Consider the following 18,284-nt stretch of genomic DNA (forward strand, 5'->3'; position numbering starts at 1 on the left):
GGAAACCCAGGTGTACAGTCATCATAACCACATGTGCTGAGGTGGCTTGAGAAAGGGCAGTGCCACACTGGGGCCAAGTTCCCATGAGACTCACTTCAGTCCATCGGTTCTCTGCCAACTCACTGATTCCTGTGTCCTGAGGAAAATGGGCCGAGGTAGAACAAGCCTGAATCACTGCTTGGCAAGACACCAAGACAAGTGTCTGAGACTAAAAAGAAAAAAAAAAAAGGCCCACCTGGGCTCAGGTGATCCTCCTGCCTCAGCCTTCCAAGTAGCTGAGACTATAGGCGAGCACTGCTGCACCTGGCTAATTTCTGTATTTTTTGTATAGATGGGGTTTTGCCATGTTGCCCAGGCTGGTCTCGAACTCCTGAGCTAAAGTGATCCTGCCTCGGCCTCCCAAAGTGCTGGATTACAGGCATAGCCACTGTATCCTGCCTAATTCTACATTTTTTGAAGGAGCTAACTTAGAAGAACTTAAATGTCCAAACTGTACTTTCATAAAACTATTGTCAGTACTTCTGCTACTTATGCCTGAATTTGTGTATAAGTTTAGAGCAATGCAATTTACCTTAACGAGAATGATTTAACTACCAGTTATTAAACTGGAGGTGATCTCACATTGAATGTGGGAGCTGAGCAGGAAGGTTCTGCCAGCTTGCAACTGGCAGAGTACACGAGGTAAAGTGTGTTAAGTCACGACCTGGAGAAGAATTCATGCCCCAAAGCTCCTTGTCTGGCTTGTCTACAGGAAACAAGCTAAGACAAGTGGTAGAATACAGAAAAAACACAAAACCCTTGGCTTAAGCAACTATATAACAATTGATTATCTCCTCTAGTGAGACAATGAAATTAAAAATTAACCTTCTTTATGCCTAAATTTTTTCATTACCCAACTGGAAAATTCTTAATAATTTTACTGTTTTTTCACTTATATCCCAAAAACTCAACAGTCTTACTGCTTCTCTCTCTTTCTCCCTATTGCTGGATGTTTCATGTTTCTACCAAAGCTGATACGCAGCTCTAGAAAAAAAAAATCACTCAATTCCATCCGTGCCTATCACACACAGGTAGATGAGCCAGGTACTCCTTTAAGTGTTGCACAATGAGGTCATCAGTCCTCAGCGCGCTCTTGGATCCCGGCATTCCACAGAGAAGATGGCTTACTTTCCACAAAGCTCACCATCATCCACACTCGGGCATGATGGTCCCTGCTAAGCAGTCACCGGGTTAACACCTCTCCTTTCCAGCTGACTCCTTTTACACTGCTTGGCTCCTCCCTCTTCTGTGCGCAGCACCCATCTCTAGTCTAACCCCCGCTGGCTGAATCACTATCTTGAGCTATTTTCCAGCCTTAAAACATCTTTGTAGGTAACCGCAAATTATATTGCACCTAAATTAGACATGCATGGTGCTAACATGAAACAATGAGTTGAGAAAGTAGAGAACCAGCACCACAGGACTCCCTGAAGGCCACCTGGCTACATTCTATTTCATACAGGACTTTTAAATGGGGCACTCTGTCAAACAAGGCGGTGAGCAGCTGTCAATTAAAGAACACTGTCCTGCAGAGTACAGGGTAGTAAAATCATAGTCAGGACTTATAGAGGTCTGCTTTAAACTTGTGGATAAAAGTGCGCACACACACATCAAAAAGAAAATGATAGCCAAGACGTGAAGATTATAAAGCATTTATTTGAAAAAGATACATTTTATTAAAATCAATTTTCCACTTTAACGGTAGCTCAATCCACATCGTTTTTCCAGTCTTAAAATGTTTCTTTATCGACTATATACCCCTTCACTGTAATTAAAGACACATTTTGTAAAACTACATAAACTGGGGTTTGACTATGAACTACGTCCTCAACTATGTCCTAAACTGTGTCCTAAACATTGAACTATGCCCTAAATCCCACTGCCAAACGTAGCGTCACTAAAATCAATCAATGGTTTTAAATCTGACTGATAGTGAACAAGTGAGCTGGCCATAAAGTGAAGGCTACCCTTGATTTTACTGGATATCCAAAAACGAAGTCCAGTGAGCAGCAAACGTCTCCACGTTAACCACACAGCCCACTGGCTCCAGTTCCAGCCCTGGACAGCTTTCTGGCCCCTCGCCGGGCCCACTTCCTCTGCAGCCCCAGGTCCCGACACGCAGGGAAGGCCGTCTGGGGCCGAGGTCGGGGCGAGCCGCTGCCCGGGCTGGAGGAAAGGCGCGGCGCTTCCTGTCCGCCCGGCCGCGAAAGCCCACCTGACCATTGTCCGGGGTCTCGCCCTGCCCCGCCCCGCCCCGCCAGCGGGCCCACTACCCCCGCCCGGGCCCCGAGGAACACCCGCCCACCCCATCCTGGCCCCCCAACCCAGCCGCCCGCCGACCACAGCAGCAGGACGCCCCCGCGCACGCTCACCTTCTTGCCCTTCTTGCCCTCCTCTTCCATATCGCCGCGTGCGGCTCCCGCGGCCCGCCCGGCCCGCCCCGGGAGCCCCGACGCCAGCGGCCGCTACATGCTCGTCCCGGGCCCGCCGCCCCCGCGCTCCCGGCGCCGCCCGCCAGCCGGGCCCGAAGTCTCCGCCCCGGCCGCGCCCCGCACCCGCACTTCCGGGCCCGAGAGAGCCGGCCCACTCCCCCGCCCCGCCCAGGCCCCACCCTCCCCAGCGCAGGCCCCGCCCACGGTTGTCGCTCATCGGCACTTTCAGGCCCAAGGGAATGGGACCCGCGGCGATCAGACCCCGCCCCTTCACGGAGAACAGGGCCCGTTGGCCCAGCTGACGGCAAGAGCACCGCCCACAGGCTGAAGATCCTGCCCCTTCAGGACGGCCGAGAACGCGCCTGCCTTGCCCCACCCCCAGCCTGCCCCGCGTCCTTCAGGACAGCTGTAAACGCTCCTACCCCAACCTCGCCTCTGCACAGTCGCGAGAACGCACCTGTCCAGCCCCCAGTTCGCCCCGCCCACTCAGCGCGCGCGGGAGCGCGCGCGGGAGCAGCTCCAACTTTTTCAATTTGCCGCCATCTTTACGGCGGCCGACTTCCCAACCTCCCTCGCGTCCAGGGAGGCGGAGCTTAGGTCTCTGAAAAGGGGACGGGGGGCGGCGGGAGGGGACGCGGCCAGCAGATAGCGAAGGAGGGGCGCAAGGAGGTGGCCCCTCTTAAGGGGCGGGGCGTCCCGCCGAGAGTCTGGGTGCGGTGCGGTTTTCCTTTTTCTTGTGTCCCACTTTATTCCCTGGGCCACAGGGAATCCGTTTTCTAATACTTCTCTGTTCTAAAGTCTGCCTGCCTTAGACAAACACATTTGGAAAATAAAAATGCAACTACAAGGATGTGCAGACCCTATCAGAATAAAATCGTAGAACCTTGTCAGTCATCTGGTATAATTTCCACATTTTCCAGATGACGTCCGGGGAATGAGGTGATTCGCCCAAAAGCACACTGCAAATTGGAGTCACCAGCAGGTCTGCTATTTTGCCACTAAACCCATCTGCCAGTAAGAACTTTGTAGCACAGCTAGAATGTAAACTGTTAACAAAAGGAACCAGTATTCGTTCCCTTTGATTTTTTTTTTTTTCCGTTTGATTCGTTTCCTTTTGATTTTTTTTCTAATTTTTTGAGACAGTTTCACTCTGTCGCCCAGGCTGGAGTGCAGCGGTGAGATCTCGGCTCACTGCAACCTCTGCCTCCTGGGTTCAAGCGATTCTCCTGCCTCAGCCTCCCGAGTAGCTGGGATTACAGGTGCCCGCCACAATGCCCGGCTAATTTTTTTTGTATTTTTAGTACAGACGGGGTTTCTCTGTGTTGGCCAGTCTGGTCTCAAACTCCTGACCTCGTGATCCGCCCACCTCGGCCTCCCAGAGTGCTGGGATTACAGGCATGAGCCACGCGCCCGGCCTCAACTGATTTTTTTTTAAGTATTGGATATTGTACCATTTGTCAGTGTATTGTCTCGTAGCTCCACATTCACTTCTCCCATCCAGCTCTGAGAATATGGAGCTGCGCCCTTTAAGCATTCCTCCTTTGCCAAAGACAAAATCTTAAGATCATCAGTAGGCCAGGCGCGATGGCTCACGCCTATAATTCCAGCACTTTGGGAAGCTGAAGCAGGCGGATCACTTGAGGAGTTCGAGACCAGCCTGGCCAACATGGTGAAACACCGTCTCTACTAAAAATACAAAAATTAGCTGGGCGTGGTCGTGCGCGCCTGTAATCCCAGCTACTCCAGAGTCTGAGGCAGGAGAATCGCTTGAGCCCAGGAAGCGGAGGTTGCGGTGAGCTGAGATCTCACCACTGCACTCCAGCCTGGGCAACAGAGTGATATTCTGTCTCAAAAACAAAGAAAGAAAGATTTGTAGGAGCATTGTGACCCAATCAAGGACAAAGAAGTTTCACAACCCCCCTCGGGCCCTCACCGTTGCCCAGTTGTCCATAATCATTGGACAACTCATGACTTCAACCTGCTCCCTCTTCACCCTCCCCCTAACACAAAAGGAGCCTGAAATTCATATTAACTTAAAATGGGTCTTAGGCCATTACTCCCCCATGTTCTCAGTTCACTGGCTCTCCAAAATAAACATCGCTTTCCTTCTCTCTTGTCTTTGGCTGTTGTGTGGCAAACTGTATGAGCTTTGGACTTGATGAGTTCTGCCCCTCATCTCTGGAAGCTGAGGGACAGAACTGCACAAGAACAAAGATTGCTTTACTATGCAGATAAGTCCCCCGTCAGGTAATCTCTTGGAGCTGTCCTCAGAATAGACAATAGTCAATGACAACTCCCAGTCTCTTGGTTGATCTTTCCTGGTTATGCGATGAGATTCCTAGAGAGAGGTTTTTAAGACAATTACATTTCTTTTTTTCTTTTTTTTTTTTTCTTTTTTTTTTTTTTTTTTTTTTGAGACAGGGTCTCACTCTGTTGCCCTGGGTGGAGTGCATTTTTTTGTAGAGACAAGGTTTTGCCACGTTGCACGTTGCCTGGGTGGGGACAATTGCATTTGTTTTGGAAAGAAGCTTTCCTAGTCAGATAAGGAAATTCCAGAGAGGCTTATTTCTGAGATCTTCCATTTTTAAGGCATTCAGCATGCCAAAGTGCCATATTTTGGAGAATCACTTAATCATTTTCAGCGCTCTAAGGTCTGTGTCCCAGCCCTGGGGGTGTGGGAGTGGTGTTATTTATCTCAGCTTTATCTCAGCCCTCAAGATAGTAGCTGCTCCTTATCTCTACTATTCTTCTTGGGTTTTTTTTTTTGAGGGGGGTTAAGACAGGGTCTCGCTCTGTCACCCAGGCTGGAGTGTGGTGGTATGATCTCAGCTTACTACAGCCTCAACCTTACGGGCTTGGATGATCCTCCCACCTCAACCTCCCAAGTAACTAGGACTACAGATATGTGCCACCACATTTTTTGTGTTTCTGATAGAGACTAATTTTTGTATTTTTGATAGAGACTGGGTCTTGCCATGTTGCCAAGGCTGGTCTCGAATTCCTAGGCTCAAGCAATCCCCTTACCTCAGCCTCCCAAAGTGCTCAGATTACAGGCCACCGTGCCTGGTCTATTCTTGTCTCCTCTAATTCCTTGTTACTCCAATCCGCTTGTATACCTAATAATTCCTTTTTTTTTTTTTTCTTTTTTTTTTGAGACGGAGTCTCCCTCTGTCGCTCAGGCTGGAGTGCAGTAGAGCCATCTTGGCTCACTGCAACCTCCGCCATCCAAGTGTTACACGTGTCCGTGTGAAGGGACCACCAAACAGGCTTTGTGTGAGCAACATGGCTGTTTATTTCACCTCGGTGCAGGTGGACTGAGTCTGAAAAGAGAGTCAGCAAGGGTGGTGGGATTACCATGAGTTCTTACAGGTTTTGGGATAGGCGGTGGAGTTAGAAGCAATGTTTTGGGGGCAGGGGGTGGATCTTACAAAGTACATTATCAAGGGTGGGGAGAATTACAAAGAAACTTCTTAAGGGTGGGGGAGATTATAAAGAACATTGATCAGTTAGGTTGGGGCAGAAACAAATCACAAAGGTGGAATGTCATCAGTTAAGCTATTTTCACTTCTGTGGATCTTCAGTTGCTTCAGGCCATCTGGATATATACGTGCAGGTCACTGGGGATATGATGGCTTAGCTTGGGCTCAGAGGCCTAACAACAGGTTCAAGCGATTCTCCTGCCTCAGCCTCCCAAGTAGATGGGATTACAGGCACGTGCGACCACACCTGGCTAATTTTTGTATTTTTAGTAGAGATGGGGTTTCACCATGTTGCCCAGGTTGGTCTCCAACTCCTGACCTCAAGTGACCTGCCTGCCTCAGCCTCCCAAAGTGCAGGGATTACACATGTGAGCCACCGTGCCCAACCCCTAATAATTCTTTTTTTTTTCCCCCAAGACAGAGTCTTGCTCTGTCACCCAGGCTGGAGTGCAGTGGTGCGATCTCAGCTCACTGCAACCTCCGGTCTGGGTTCAAGCAAATCTCCTGCCTCAGCCTCCCGAGTAGTTGGGATTACAGCTGCCCACCACCACGCTCAGCCAATTTTTGTGTTTTTAGTAGAGACAGGGTTTCACCACGTTGGCCAGGCTGGTCTCGAACTCCCAATTTCATGATCTGCCCACCTCAGCCTCCCCAAGTGCTAGTATTACAGGTGTGAGCCACCACGTCTGGCCTAATAATTCTTTATATTAAACTTTTCTTTACTGTGTTTCTGTCTCCTGACTGGGCCTATTTTATACTGATACAAAAGAAATACTTGGTCTCTAGACTTCTCCAAAGGCATGAGTATTCCTTTCTCTGCAAGATGAAGCAGAGATAGTGGAAACACCCTTTCAATCTGCCTTCTGCAATAATCCAGCTTGCCACATTTACACACGAAAATGATGTGGTGCATCTGGTTGTCATTATTCTCCCACCATTCACAGAACAAGGACCTAATATTTAAAGTCTTCCACAGTCTTCCACAAATGCATATTTACCACTCCATAATACAGTAAACAACACGACTAAAACTTCACTTAGCCTAACTCTGGATGTGCTGACTTCCTCAGGCTGTTCTTATCCATCAGAATACCTTTGCCCTGTCTTTGCATACACGGGTTCATGCTTCAAGTAAAAATCTACCGGCTAATGATCAGATGGTGATAACTGGGAATAAGGACAATAAAATGAGAAAAAGCAAAAATGCTGCTAATTCGGAGCTTGCTATAACAAGGGAATCAGTCACCATCATTTGTATTTGGATGAGACTCAATGTCAGGCAGAGCACTGGGTAAGCTTTATAGTGAAAAAAGGGAAGCCTCCAGGGATGTCCTCATTTGAGGCTGTTGGCCTGGGGAAGCAAGAAGCAGGGCATCCCAAGTGATTGGTTAGGGGCACATATTTGTCTTTCTCTGGTTGGTCCTAAGTTGGAAGCAGGGCCGAAAACTAGGAAAGCTGCCAGTTATTTTTTTTATTGACAAATGATTTTTTGTTTCTTTTGTATTTTTAGAGACAAGGTCTCACTCTGTCCTTCAGGCTAGAGTGCAGTGATGCAGTCATGGCTCACTGAAGCCTCAACCTCTTGGGCTCAAGCAATCCTCCCACCTCAGCCTCCCAAGTAGCTGGGACTACAAGCACACATCACCAAGCCTAGCTAATTTTAGTATATTTTTGTTGAGACAAGGTCACACTATGTTGCCCAGGCTGGTCTCAAACTCCTAGGCTCAAGCGATCCTCCCTCCTCGGCCTCCCAACATGCTGGAATTATAAGCATGAGCCATTGCACCCAGCTAACACATAATAATTGTATATATTTATGAGGTACATGTGATTTTTGTGTGTGTGTGAGATGGACTCTCACTGTCACCCAGGCTGGAGTGCAGTGGCACAATTTCAGCTCACTGCAACCTCTGCCTCCCAGGTTCAAGCAATTCTCCTGCCTCAGCTTCCCAAGTAGCTGGAATTACAGGCATGCACCACCACACCAGGCAAATTTTTTTTGTTTGTTTTTTTGAGATGGAGTCTTACTCTGTTGTCCAGGCTGTAGTGCAGTGGCACAGTCTCAACTCACTGCAACATCCACCCCCCGGTTTCAAGCGATTCTCCTGCCTCTGGAGTAGCTGGAATTACAGGCGCCCACTACCACGCCCAGCTAATTTGTGTATTTTTAGTAGAGACAGGGTTTCACCATGTTGCCCAGGCTGGTCTTGAACTCCTGGCCTCATGTGATCTGCCCAACTCAGACTCCCAAACTGCTGGGATTACAGGCATGAGCCACTGCACCTGGCCAAAATGCATGTGATATTTTGATACATGCATATGATGTGTAATAATAAAATCAGGGTATTTAGGATATTCGTCACCTGAACACTTATTTCTTTGTGTTGGGGACATTTCAAATCTCAGCTATTTTGAAATATACCGTACATTGTTGTTAACTATAGTCACCTTATTCTGCTATGGAACATTAGAATTTAGGCTGGGTGCAGTGGCTCAAACCTGTAATCCTAGCACTTGGAGAGGCTAAGCTGGGAAGATCACTTGAACCCAGGAGTTGGAGACCAGCCTGGGCAATACAGTGAGATCCTGTTTCTACAAAAAATACAACAATTAGCTGGGCATAGTGGTGTGCACCTGTGGTCCCAGCTACTCAGGGGGCTGAAGTAGGGTCCTTGAGCCCAGGAGGTCGAGGCTGCAGTGAGCTGTCATTGCACCACTGCACTCCAGCCTGGGCAACAAACAAGATCTGTCTCACACACACATACCACACATTAGAAATTATTCCTTCTATTTAGCTGTATGTTTGTGCACACTGACCAACCTCTCTTCAGCCCCCTACTTTCCGCCAACACACACCCTTCCCAGCCTCTGGTGTCGACCATCCCAGTCTCCATCTCAGTGAGATGAACAGTTGTTTAGTTCCCACATATGAGTGAGTAAATGCAATACTTGTCTTTGTTTTTTTGTCTTAAAAAAAATTTATGGGGATGAGGTCACTATGTTGCCCAGGCTGGTCTCCAACTCCTAAGTTCAAGCCATCCTCCCACCTCAGCCTCCCAAGTATTGGGATTACAGGCTTACATAATGACCTCTAGCTCTATTTGTCGCTGCAAATGACATTTTCATTTTTTTTCCTATGGCCAAATAGTATTCTATTGTGTATATATACTAACTTTTTTTTTGACATGGGGCCTTACTCTGTCACCCAGGCTGGAGTGCAGTGGTATGCCAACGGCTCACTGCAGCCTTGATCTCACAGACTCAAGAGATCCTCCCACCTCAGCCTCCCCAGTAGCTGGAACCACAGGTGCCTGCTATCACACCTGGCTATTTTTTTTTTACTTTTTGTAGAGATGAGGTCTCTATGTTGCCCAGGCTGGTCTCAATCCTCATGCCTCAGCCTCCCGAAGTGCTGGGATTATAGGCTTGAGCCACCATGCCCAGCCTTATTTTCTGTCTTTTGTTTATTTATTATTATTTTTTTAGAAACAGGGTTTCCCTCTGTTACCCAGGCTGGAGTGCAGTGGTGTGATCATAGCTCACTGCAGCCTTGAACTCCTGGGCTCAATGGATCCTCCCACCTCAGCCTCCTAAGTAGCTGGGACTGCAGGTGCGCCACCATGCTCAACTCTTATTTTTTGCCTTTTTGATAATAGCCATTCTAAATGCGGTGAAATAGTATCTCATTGTGGTTTTGATTTGCATTTCCCTGATGATTATGATATTGAGTATTTTTTTATATATACCTGTTGGTCATTTGTACATCTTCTTTTGAGAAATGTCTATACAGATTCTTCGTCCACTTTTTCATGGGATTATTTGTGGTTTTTTGCTGTCAAGTTGTTTGAGTTCCTTGTATATTCTGGATATTAGTCCTTTGCCAAATAAATAGTTTGCAAACATTTTCTCCCATTCTACAGGTTGTCTTTTCACTCAGTTGATTGTTTCCATTGCTGTGCAGAAGTTTTTTAGTTTCACTTAATATAGTCCCATTTGTCTATTTTTGGTTTTGTTGCCTATGCTTTTGAAATTTTAGCCATAAAATCTTTGCCTGGATCAATGTCTTGAAGCATTTCCCCTATGTTTTCTTCTAGTAGTTTTGTAGTTTCAGGTTTTACGTTTAAGTCTTTAATCCATTTTGAGTTGATTTTTGTACCTGGTGAGAGAAAGGGTGCCAGTTACTAATTAAGTCCTGGCCTTTTGGGGCTGTTACAAAAGTTACTACTGGATTGTCACTAGAGATAACACCTGGCTTCCTGGAAGTATGACTTATAGCAGGCTTGTTTCCTGGGCTGGTTGCTGCAGATAACAAATTGGTTTCCTGAGGAGGTTGCTGCAGGTTGTAGGTCAGAGTTCTAGTAGTACAAATGGTCCAGCCATTGTCTATTTGTATATTCAGTCTCTCATAACTGACACCAATGAGACCATTATAATGTAAAACAATCTTTTCTTTCTATCCAGGTCACACCTTGGCTGTAAAATGTCCTAACAGCCACCTACTTCTGATTACTGCTTGCTTATCAATAACCTCCCCAGCTGTTTTGTAGCTCCTACATCTTGAACAAAAGCGACTGAGGTACCCAATTACTAAACTGCCCACACTTCATGAAAGCAACTTTATAACCATGATACTCACTTCCCCTTCTCCCCTCTTCAGAATTACTCAGTGCCAGCCCAAACCTTACAAAATCCCCTTCCTAGTCCCTCATAATGAGAAGTAGCCCTTCTTCCTCTGGGGTGCTCTCCCTGGTCATGGTAGGTTAGTAAACCCAAATCTTTCTGCCCAGCTAATTTTTGTATTTTAGTAGAGACGGGGTTTCACCATATTGGCCAGGATGGTCTCGATCTCTTGACCTTGTGATCTGCCTGCTTCAGCCTCCCAAAGTGCTGGGATTACAGGTGTGAGCCACCACACCTGGCTTAAACCCAAGTCTTTTAGATTGCTGGTGAATTTGGCTGTTGAGCTTTGTGACCCAGCTCAATAATCACATCTTTCACTACATTTCTGGATGCAATTTTTCCCTCCTCCAGTTTCCAGGTAACCTTATCTGTATGTCTGTGATGCTAGAGTTAACCATGTTTAGGACATTTCCTCTACCAGAATAAGCTCCTTTGGAGGTACGGACTGTGTGGGATTCCTCCTTGTATCTGAGAGAAACTCTAATAAGGGAAATTATGTACACCGAGCCAGACTGAGGTGGAGAGGCACTGGCAACATTACCTGAACATAGCTTCGCATAGATGCTTCCTACCTAGGCCCTTGAGTTTTCAGAAAGCCCCTAAACACTGAAAATTTACACTTAATTGGCCTATTCAAAGACAGTGTTCCCAGATTTGCATTTTTGCTAGATTTCGGCCAATTTTTTTTTTTTTTTTTTGAGAAAGGGTCTCACTCTGTCACCCAGGCTAGAATGTAGTGGAACCATCTCGACTCACTGCACCCTCAACCTCCCAGGCTCCAGCTATCCTCCCACCTCAGCCTCCCAAGTAGCTGGGACTACAGATGCACGCCACCACACTGGCTAATTTTTGTATTTTGTAGAGACAGAGTTTCGCCATGTTGCCCAGGCTGGTCTTGAATGCATAGACTCAAGCAATCTATGTGTCTTGGCCTTCCAAAGTGCTAAAACAGGCATGAGCTTTTTTTTTTTTTTTTTTTTTTTTTGAGACACGAGTCTTGCTCTGTCACCTAGGCTGGAGTGCAGTGGTGTGATCTTAGCTCACCGCAACCTCCACCTCCTGGGTTCAAGCAACTCCTGCCTCAGCTTCCCGAGTAGCTAGGATTACAGGCATGTGCCACCACACCCAGCCAATTTTTGTATTTTTAGTAGAGACAGGGTTTCACCATGTTGGCCAGGTTGGTCTCGAACTCCTGACCTCAGGTGATCCAGCAGCCTCAGCCTCCTAGAGTATCGTGATCACAGGTGTGAGCCACTGTGGCCAACCAACCAGACAATTTTTTTAAGTGAATCTTTTCACTGTTCTTGAAGCTGACTGCAGTTTTTTTCTTATTGTGCCTCTCAGTCATCTGTCCTTGAGTCTATCAATTGTCTCCCTCATATGAGAACTAACTGACTTGCAAATAACTAACTAGATGTCTCTGAGTTATTCTTTTTTTTTTTTTTTTTTTTTTTTTTGCGACATAGTCTTGCTCTGTGGCCCAGCCTGGAGTGCAGTAGCACAATCTTGGCTCACTGCAACCTCCACCTCCTGGGTTCAAGCAATTCTTCTGCCTCAGCCTCCCAAGTAGCTGGGACTACAGGTACGTGCCACCACGCCCAGCTAATTTTTGTGTTTTTCGTAGAGACAGGTTTCACCATATTGGCCTGGCTGGTCTCAAACTCCTGACCCCATTTGTGATCCACCCACCTTGGCATCCCAAAGTGTTGGGATTACAGGTGTGAACCACCATGCCTGGTCTTCTCTTGAGTTATTCTTTGACGTATGACATGCAACACTTCGACTGTTGTGCATGTGATAAAACCATATAGACTTCATTAGTGAAGGAAAGACACTTTAGAGTTGATTAGAGTGAATTATCAGTGAATTTTAATATCCAGTTTCCAGGCCTATAAATCATGAAGGACCAAATCAACTCTGGATCAGAATGACCCCTCAGAAATACAGCCACACTGTGTGGCCCCCAACGGAAGCAACCTTGCAAGTTCCACTTTGACATCTCATTAGCTAAAACTGTTTATTCTTCTAGAGCCAAATTGCTAATTTTCTTTTCAGGCATACATCCGTAGGAGACCAGAATATGCCACCCCAAAATATGCCTCGTTGGCATGAGGATTATTTTGAGCTGATAATTTTGAGAAACAGAAGCTATGAAAACAGCATAAGCTACCCCTTTGAAAGATACATTTAGTCTTAGAAGAAATCGCTTACACTCTTCATAAGGGTGTCTCCCTCTCTGTACCAGGAAGAGAAAGATGACTCTAAATCACCAGAGACCCTTATCAATGGAGAAGGCAGCAACTTGTTTTCTGTGCTTCTTCGGGTCTTTTTCCCAAAACTGGCCTTCCTCACTCCCTTGTTTTTAGCTGAAGATGGTACTTAAACCTGAATTCTAAGCCACTCCTTTGAGAATTACTCATTTTCTTGGGCATCTCACAGGTATATGCAAAGTATACATGTTAATATAGCTCCATTTGTTTTTCTCTTGTTAATCTTTTGGGCTGGGCATGGTGGCTCCCGCCTGTAATCCCAACATTGTGGGAGGCCGAGGCAAGAGGATTGCTTGAACCCAGGAGCTGGAGATCAGCCTGGGCAACAGGACAGGACCCCGTCTCTACAAAATAAAAAATTAAAAAATTAGGGCGAGGTGCAGTGGCTCACGCTTGTAATCTCAGCACTTTGGGAAGCTGAGGCAGGTGGATCACGAGGTCAAGAGTTCAAGACCAGCCTGGCCAAGATGGTGAAACCCTGCCTCAACTAAAAATACAAAAATTAACCAGGCATGGTGATGGGTGCCTGTAATCCTAGCTACTTAGGTGGCTGAGGCAGGAGAATTGCATGAACCTGGGAGGCAGAAGTTGCAGTGAGCCGAGATCACGCCACTGCACTCCAGCCTGGGCGACAGAGCAAGACTCTGTCTCAGAAAAATAAACAAATAAATAAATAAATAGCCAGGTGTGGTGGCAAGCTCCTGTGGTCCCAGCTATTTGGGAGGCTGAGGTGGGAGGATCACTTGATCCTGGGGGTGTGGAGGTTGCAGTGAGCCATGATAGCACCACTGTGCTCTAGCCTGGGAGACACAGTGAGATCCTGTCTCAAAAAAAAAAAAAATCTATCTTTTGTTACAAGGGCTCTAGCTGAGAATTTAGAAGAGTAGCAAGAAAATTCATCTTTCCTCCCCTAAATATGCTACTGATAGAGAAAGGAGACAGCCAAATGCCATCCAGGTCATTATGTGCAGGGGGCTTGCCTAAACATGCCTATGGTGAAAAATTCCATCCCTTAACATATGTGTAGTAAGGGAAATAAATCAGTGTGGAGTGGCTCAGACTAGGGGCCCACGTGTGCACTGGGGGAATGGGGTGGAGCCACCAGGTATTCACGCTTTATGCAGGGGAGGAGCCGGACCTCTTCAGCTCCGGTGTGGTGGCCTGGTATTCAATCTGTGGAGTGGGAGACTGTTGGCAGGACTGCCTCTTTGCTAAGGGCTTTCTTTTCACTTAATAAATTCTGACCCTTCAACGTGTCCATGTGCCTAATTTTTCCTGATTGGGAAACAAGAACCCAGATTTTAGCTGAACTAAAGAAAAATATCCTGCGTCACTACTTGGCCTGGAAGAACAATGGAATTACTCATTTGAGACGTGGGTTTGAAGAAAGTTATTTTTAGTATTCTGATAAGCAGTTAACATACTGCTGTCATGTTTCTCTCTTTGTGCCAGTCTCATGTAGTTTCCCAGCATAATCACAATTAAACTGATTATGTGATTTTTGTGTTAGCATCCTTTCTAATTAGTTTTTTTTGTTTTTTTGTTTTGTTTTTGTTTTTGTTTTTGAGACGGGATCTTGGTCTGTCACCTAAGCTGGAATGCATTGCCACGATCACAGCTCATTGCGGCCTCAACCTCTGGGGCTCAAGTGATCTACCCACCACCTCAGCCTCCTGAGCAGCTGGCACTATCAGCGGACACCACCATGACTGGCTAATTTTTTAAGCTTTTTGTAGAGACGGGTTTTGTGATGTTGCTCAAGCTGGTCTTGAACTCCTGGGCTAAAGCGATCCTCCTTTCTGGGCCTCCTGAAGTGCTGGGATTACAGGCCACCACGTCTGGCCTCTAATTACTTTGATAATAAGTAAGCATCTCCCCTTCTCTTTTCTTTCTGAGACAGAGTCTCGCTCTGTTGCCCAGGCTGGAGTGCAATGGCACAATCTCGGCTCACTGCAACTCCGCCTCCCGGGTTCAAGCAATTCACCTGCCTCAGCCTCCCAAGTAGCTCGGATCATAGGTGTGTGCCACCACACCCGGCTAATTTTTTGTATTTTTAGTACAGATGGGGTTTCACCATGTTGGTCACCCTGCTCTTGAACTCCTGACCTCAGGTGAACCACCAGCCTTGGCCTCCCAAACTGTTGGGATTACAGGCATGAGCCACCACGCCTGGCTCTTTTTTGGTTGTTTCTGAGCCGGAGTCTCACTCTGTCACCCAGGCTGGAATACAGTGGTGCCATCTCGGCTCACTGCCACCTCCGCCTCCTGAGTTCAAGCGATTCCCCTGTCTCAGCCTCCTGAGAGGCATGCACTACCACACCCGGCTATTTTTTGTATTTTTAGTAGAGAAGGGGTTTCACCATGTTGGCCAGGTTGGTCTTGAACTCCTGACCTCAAGTGATCCTCCCACCTCAGCCTCCCAAAGTGCTGGGATTACAGGCGTGAGCCACCGCGCCCAGTCGCATCCCCTCTTCTCTAGTGAATTTTTTGGGGTTATCACTCTGTTAAAAAGCACTTCTCTTTCAGTTCCTTAGGTGAGCCCACTTTCTTCAGTAACACACATTCTCTGGCCCTTCGTAACTATTTACTTTCCCAGTTCTCTTTCATCTTGAAACCACCATTGCAAAATTATAACTGAAACAGTGACAGGGATCTGACCGAATCAACTCCATCTTGTTTCTAACTTCCAAGCTGTCCTTGTTCATTCCTGAGTGTAGGCTGAACTAACTTTGGGAAAAACTTATAGTTTAAAAGAAAGACAATAATAGCCCTTTGCCAAAACAAACCCCAATCTTGCCTGGGGACCAGACTGCCTTTGTAGGGGTAACAAATTAGCCAAAAGATTAGAAATTATGGTTTAGGAATCATGCAGCTGTAGGCTACAAGATTCTGACCCTCCCCAAATTGCTCCTGGGGATAACATCACTAAAGTCTAAGATCAGTGCTTGAGATATTTTGCAGACCTTGCACTGGATGGATCAGCTGGCACCACCCAGATCAATAAACTGGCTCATCAGATCTTGTGGCCCCTACCCAGGAACTGAGTCAAGCACAAGACAGCTTCAACTCCCTATGATTTCATCTCTGACCCAATCAATCAGCACTCCTGACTCATTGGCTGCCGCCCACCCTCCAAATTATCCTTAAAAAGTGTGACCTCCAAATGCTTGGGGAGACTGATTTGAGTAAGAAAAGAAGTCCCAGTTTCCCGCACAGCTGGCTCTGCATGAATTATTCTTTCTCTATTGCAATTCCCCTGTCTTGATAAATGGGTTCAGCCTAGGCAGCAGGCAATGTGAACCTGTTGGGCCATTACAATCTCATAGCGGAGTGGCAGAATGGACAGCCCAGAAAACCCTGTACTAGGACAATCTGCACCAGGCCCTGGCTGTTGTAGGAGGTCTTGAACAAACCACTTAACTTGTTTGGGTGAGCCCTAGTTTCCATGTTAGTAATCTGGAAGTAATAGTTCTGCCTTATCTGTCCGTTAGGGTTTTGACATTTAGTGAAGTATGGAATTTGTATACTGTAAGGTGATTGAATGTATTTAGTAGGTGCTATACGTAAAATACAAGTTTCAAGCACTACTCTGCTTTTACTTACAGAACCACGTTCTCACTTTTCTAGCCTGAACATTCAAGACCCTTGAACACATAGTCCTTATCTCCCGCTCCTCATTGAGACCCTTCCAGAACACTACAAACTGTAATACTTAGCTGTATCACCAGCAAACCATGTCCTTCCCAATTTCAGGACCTTTCAATGTGCTTTCCTCTGCCTGGGGGTGGGTGGGGGATGGATGGCAGTTTCCTCCCAACCCATGAAACCTCTCCACAAACGTAGAAGAGACAGAAAACCATTATTGAATAAGTATTAAACCAGATTGTGATGCTGTACATCACATGCAACCTGCTAAAGGCAACACAAAGACAGAAACTCACTTTTTGTATACAGCTAAGTAGAGATAGCCCATCGCATTATGTAGGTTTTGCAATTTGGAGTCAGGGGACAAGTTAAGGCTTTGTCCTCCTAAGAAACCGGACTCTGGGCCCTTTCGTCCCTTAACAATTACATTTCTTTCTTTCCTTTTCTTTTCTTGCCGGGCGCGGTGGCTCAAGCCTGTAATCCCAGCACTTTGGGAGGCCGAGGCGGGCGGATCACGAGGTCAGGAGATCGAGACCATCCTGGCTAACACAATGAAACCCCGTCTCCACTAAAAATACAAAAAAATTAGCCAGGCGTGGTGGCGACGCCTGTAGTCCCAGCTACTCGGGAGGCTGAGGCAGGAGAATGGCGGGAACCCGGGAGGCGGAGCTTGCAGTGAGCCGAGATCGTGCCACTGCACTCCAGCCTGGGCGACAGAGCGAGACTCCGCCTCAAAAAAAAAAAAAAAAAAGAAAAGAAACCGGACTTTGGGCCCTTTCGTCCCTTAACAATTACATTTCTTTCTTTCCTTTTCTTTTCTTTTTGTTTGTTTGTTTTTGAAACGGAGTCTTGCTCTGTCTCCCGGCTGGAGTGCAGTGGCGCGATCTCGGCTCACTGCAACCTCCGTCTCCCGGGTTCAAGCGATTCTCCTGCCTCAGCCTCCTGAGTAGGTGGGACTACAGGCACGCTTCACCATGCCCAGCTAATTTTTGTACTTTTAATAGGGACAGGGTTTCACCATGTTGGCCAAGATGGTCTCGATCTCTTGACCTTGTAATCTGCCCGCCTCGGCCTCCCAAAGTGTTGGGATTGCAGGCGTGAGTCACCGCACCCGGCCAACAATTACACTTCAAGGAGATGGCTCCCAAGAAACACTCCTGAGTTGAACCTAGCCATAGAAGAAAAAGACTTGAGTACATTTGGAAAGGAGAGATGCTGAAATTTTGAAAGAAAAAGGGAGGGGGGATGGTTTCTCGTCCCTTATTTTCCGCAGGGAAAATTAAACCCTATGTATAATTGTTTTGTTGTTGTTGTTGTTGTTGTTGTTGTTGTTGTTGTTGAGACAGAGTCTTGCTTTGTCGCCCAGCCTGGAGTGCAGTGGCCGGATCTCAGCTCACTGCAAGCTCCGCCTCCCGGGTTCACGCCATTCTCCTGCCTCAGCCTCCTGAGTAGCTGGGACTACAGGCGGCCGCCACCTCGCCCGGCTAGGTTTTTGTATTTTTTAGTAGAGACGGGGTTTCACGGGGTTAGCCAGGATGGTCTCGATCTTCTGACCTTGTGATCCGCCCGTCTCGGCCTCCCAAAGTGCTGGGATTTACAGGCTTGAGCCACCGCGCCCGGCCCCCTATGTATAGTTTGTATTTGCCCTTCCACCTGCATCATCTTTCCCACCGGCAGGCTCCTGTTCATTCCCAAGGCTCCACATCCACTTCGTGCTTGGATTCCGCCCGGCCCTTCCT

At 47.1% G+C, this 18,284-nt stretch overlaps 1 protein-coding gene across 8 annotated transcripts in view; it reads right to left on the reverse strand.

Annotated features, from left to right (window-relative positions):
• Positions 1–2,574, reverse strand: part of CCM2 (CCM2 scaffold protein) — a 75,263-nt gene extending 72,689 nt beyond the window's left edge. For all 8 annotated transcript variants that reach the window (XM_015133545.3, XM_028844920.2, XM_015133541.3 and 5 more), the window contains exon 1: positions 2,412–2,574. In XM_015133545.3, coding sequence (XP_014989031.1) covers positions 2,412–2,441 — 30 coding nt within the window. In that variant the 5' untranslated portion in view covers positions 2,442–2,574. The remainder of the gene's footprint in view (positions 1–2,411) is intronic.
• Between the last annotated feature and the right edge of the window lie 15,710 nt (positions 2,575–18,284).

The sequence above is a fragment of the Macaca mulatta genome, chromosome 3 (assembly GCF_049350105.2).
Source record: "Macaca mulatta isolate MMU2019108-1 chromosome 3, T2T-MMU8v2.0, whole genome shotgun sequence".
Lineage (NCBI taxonomy): Eukaryota > Metazoa > Chordata > Mammalia > Primates > Cercopithecidae > Macaca > Macaca mulatta.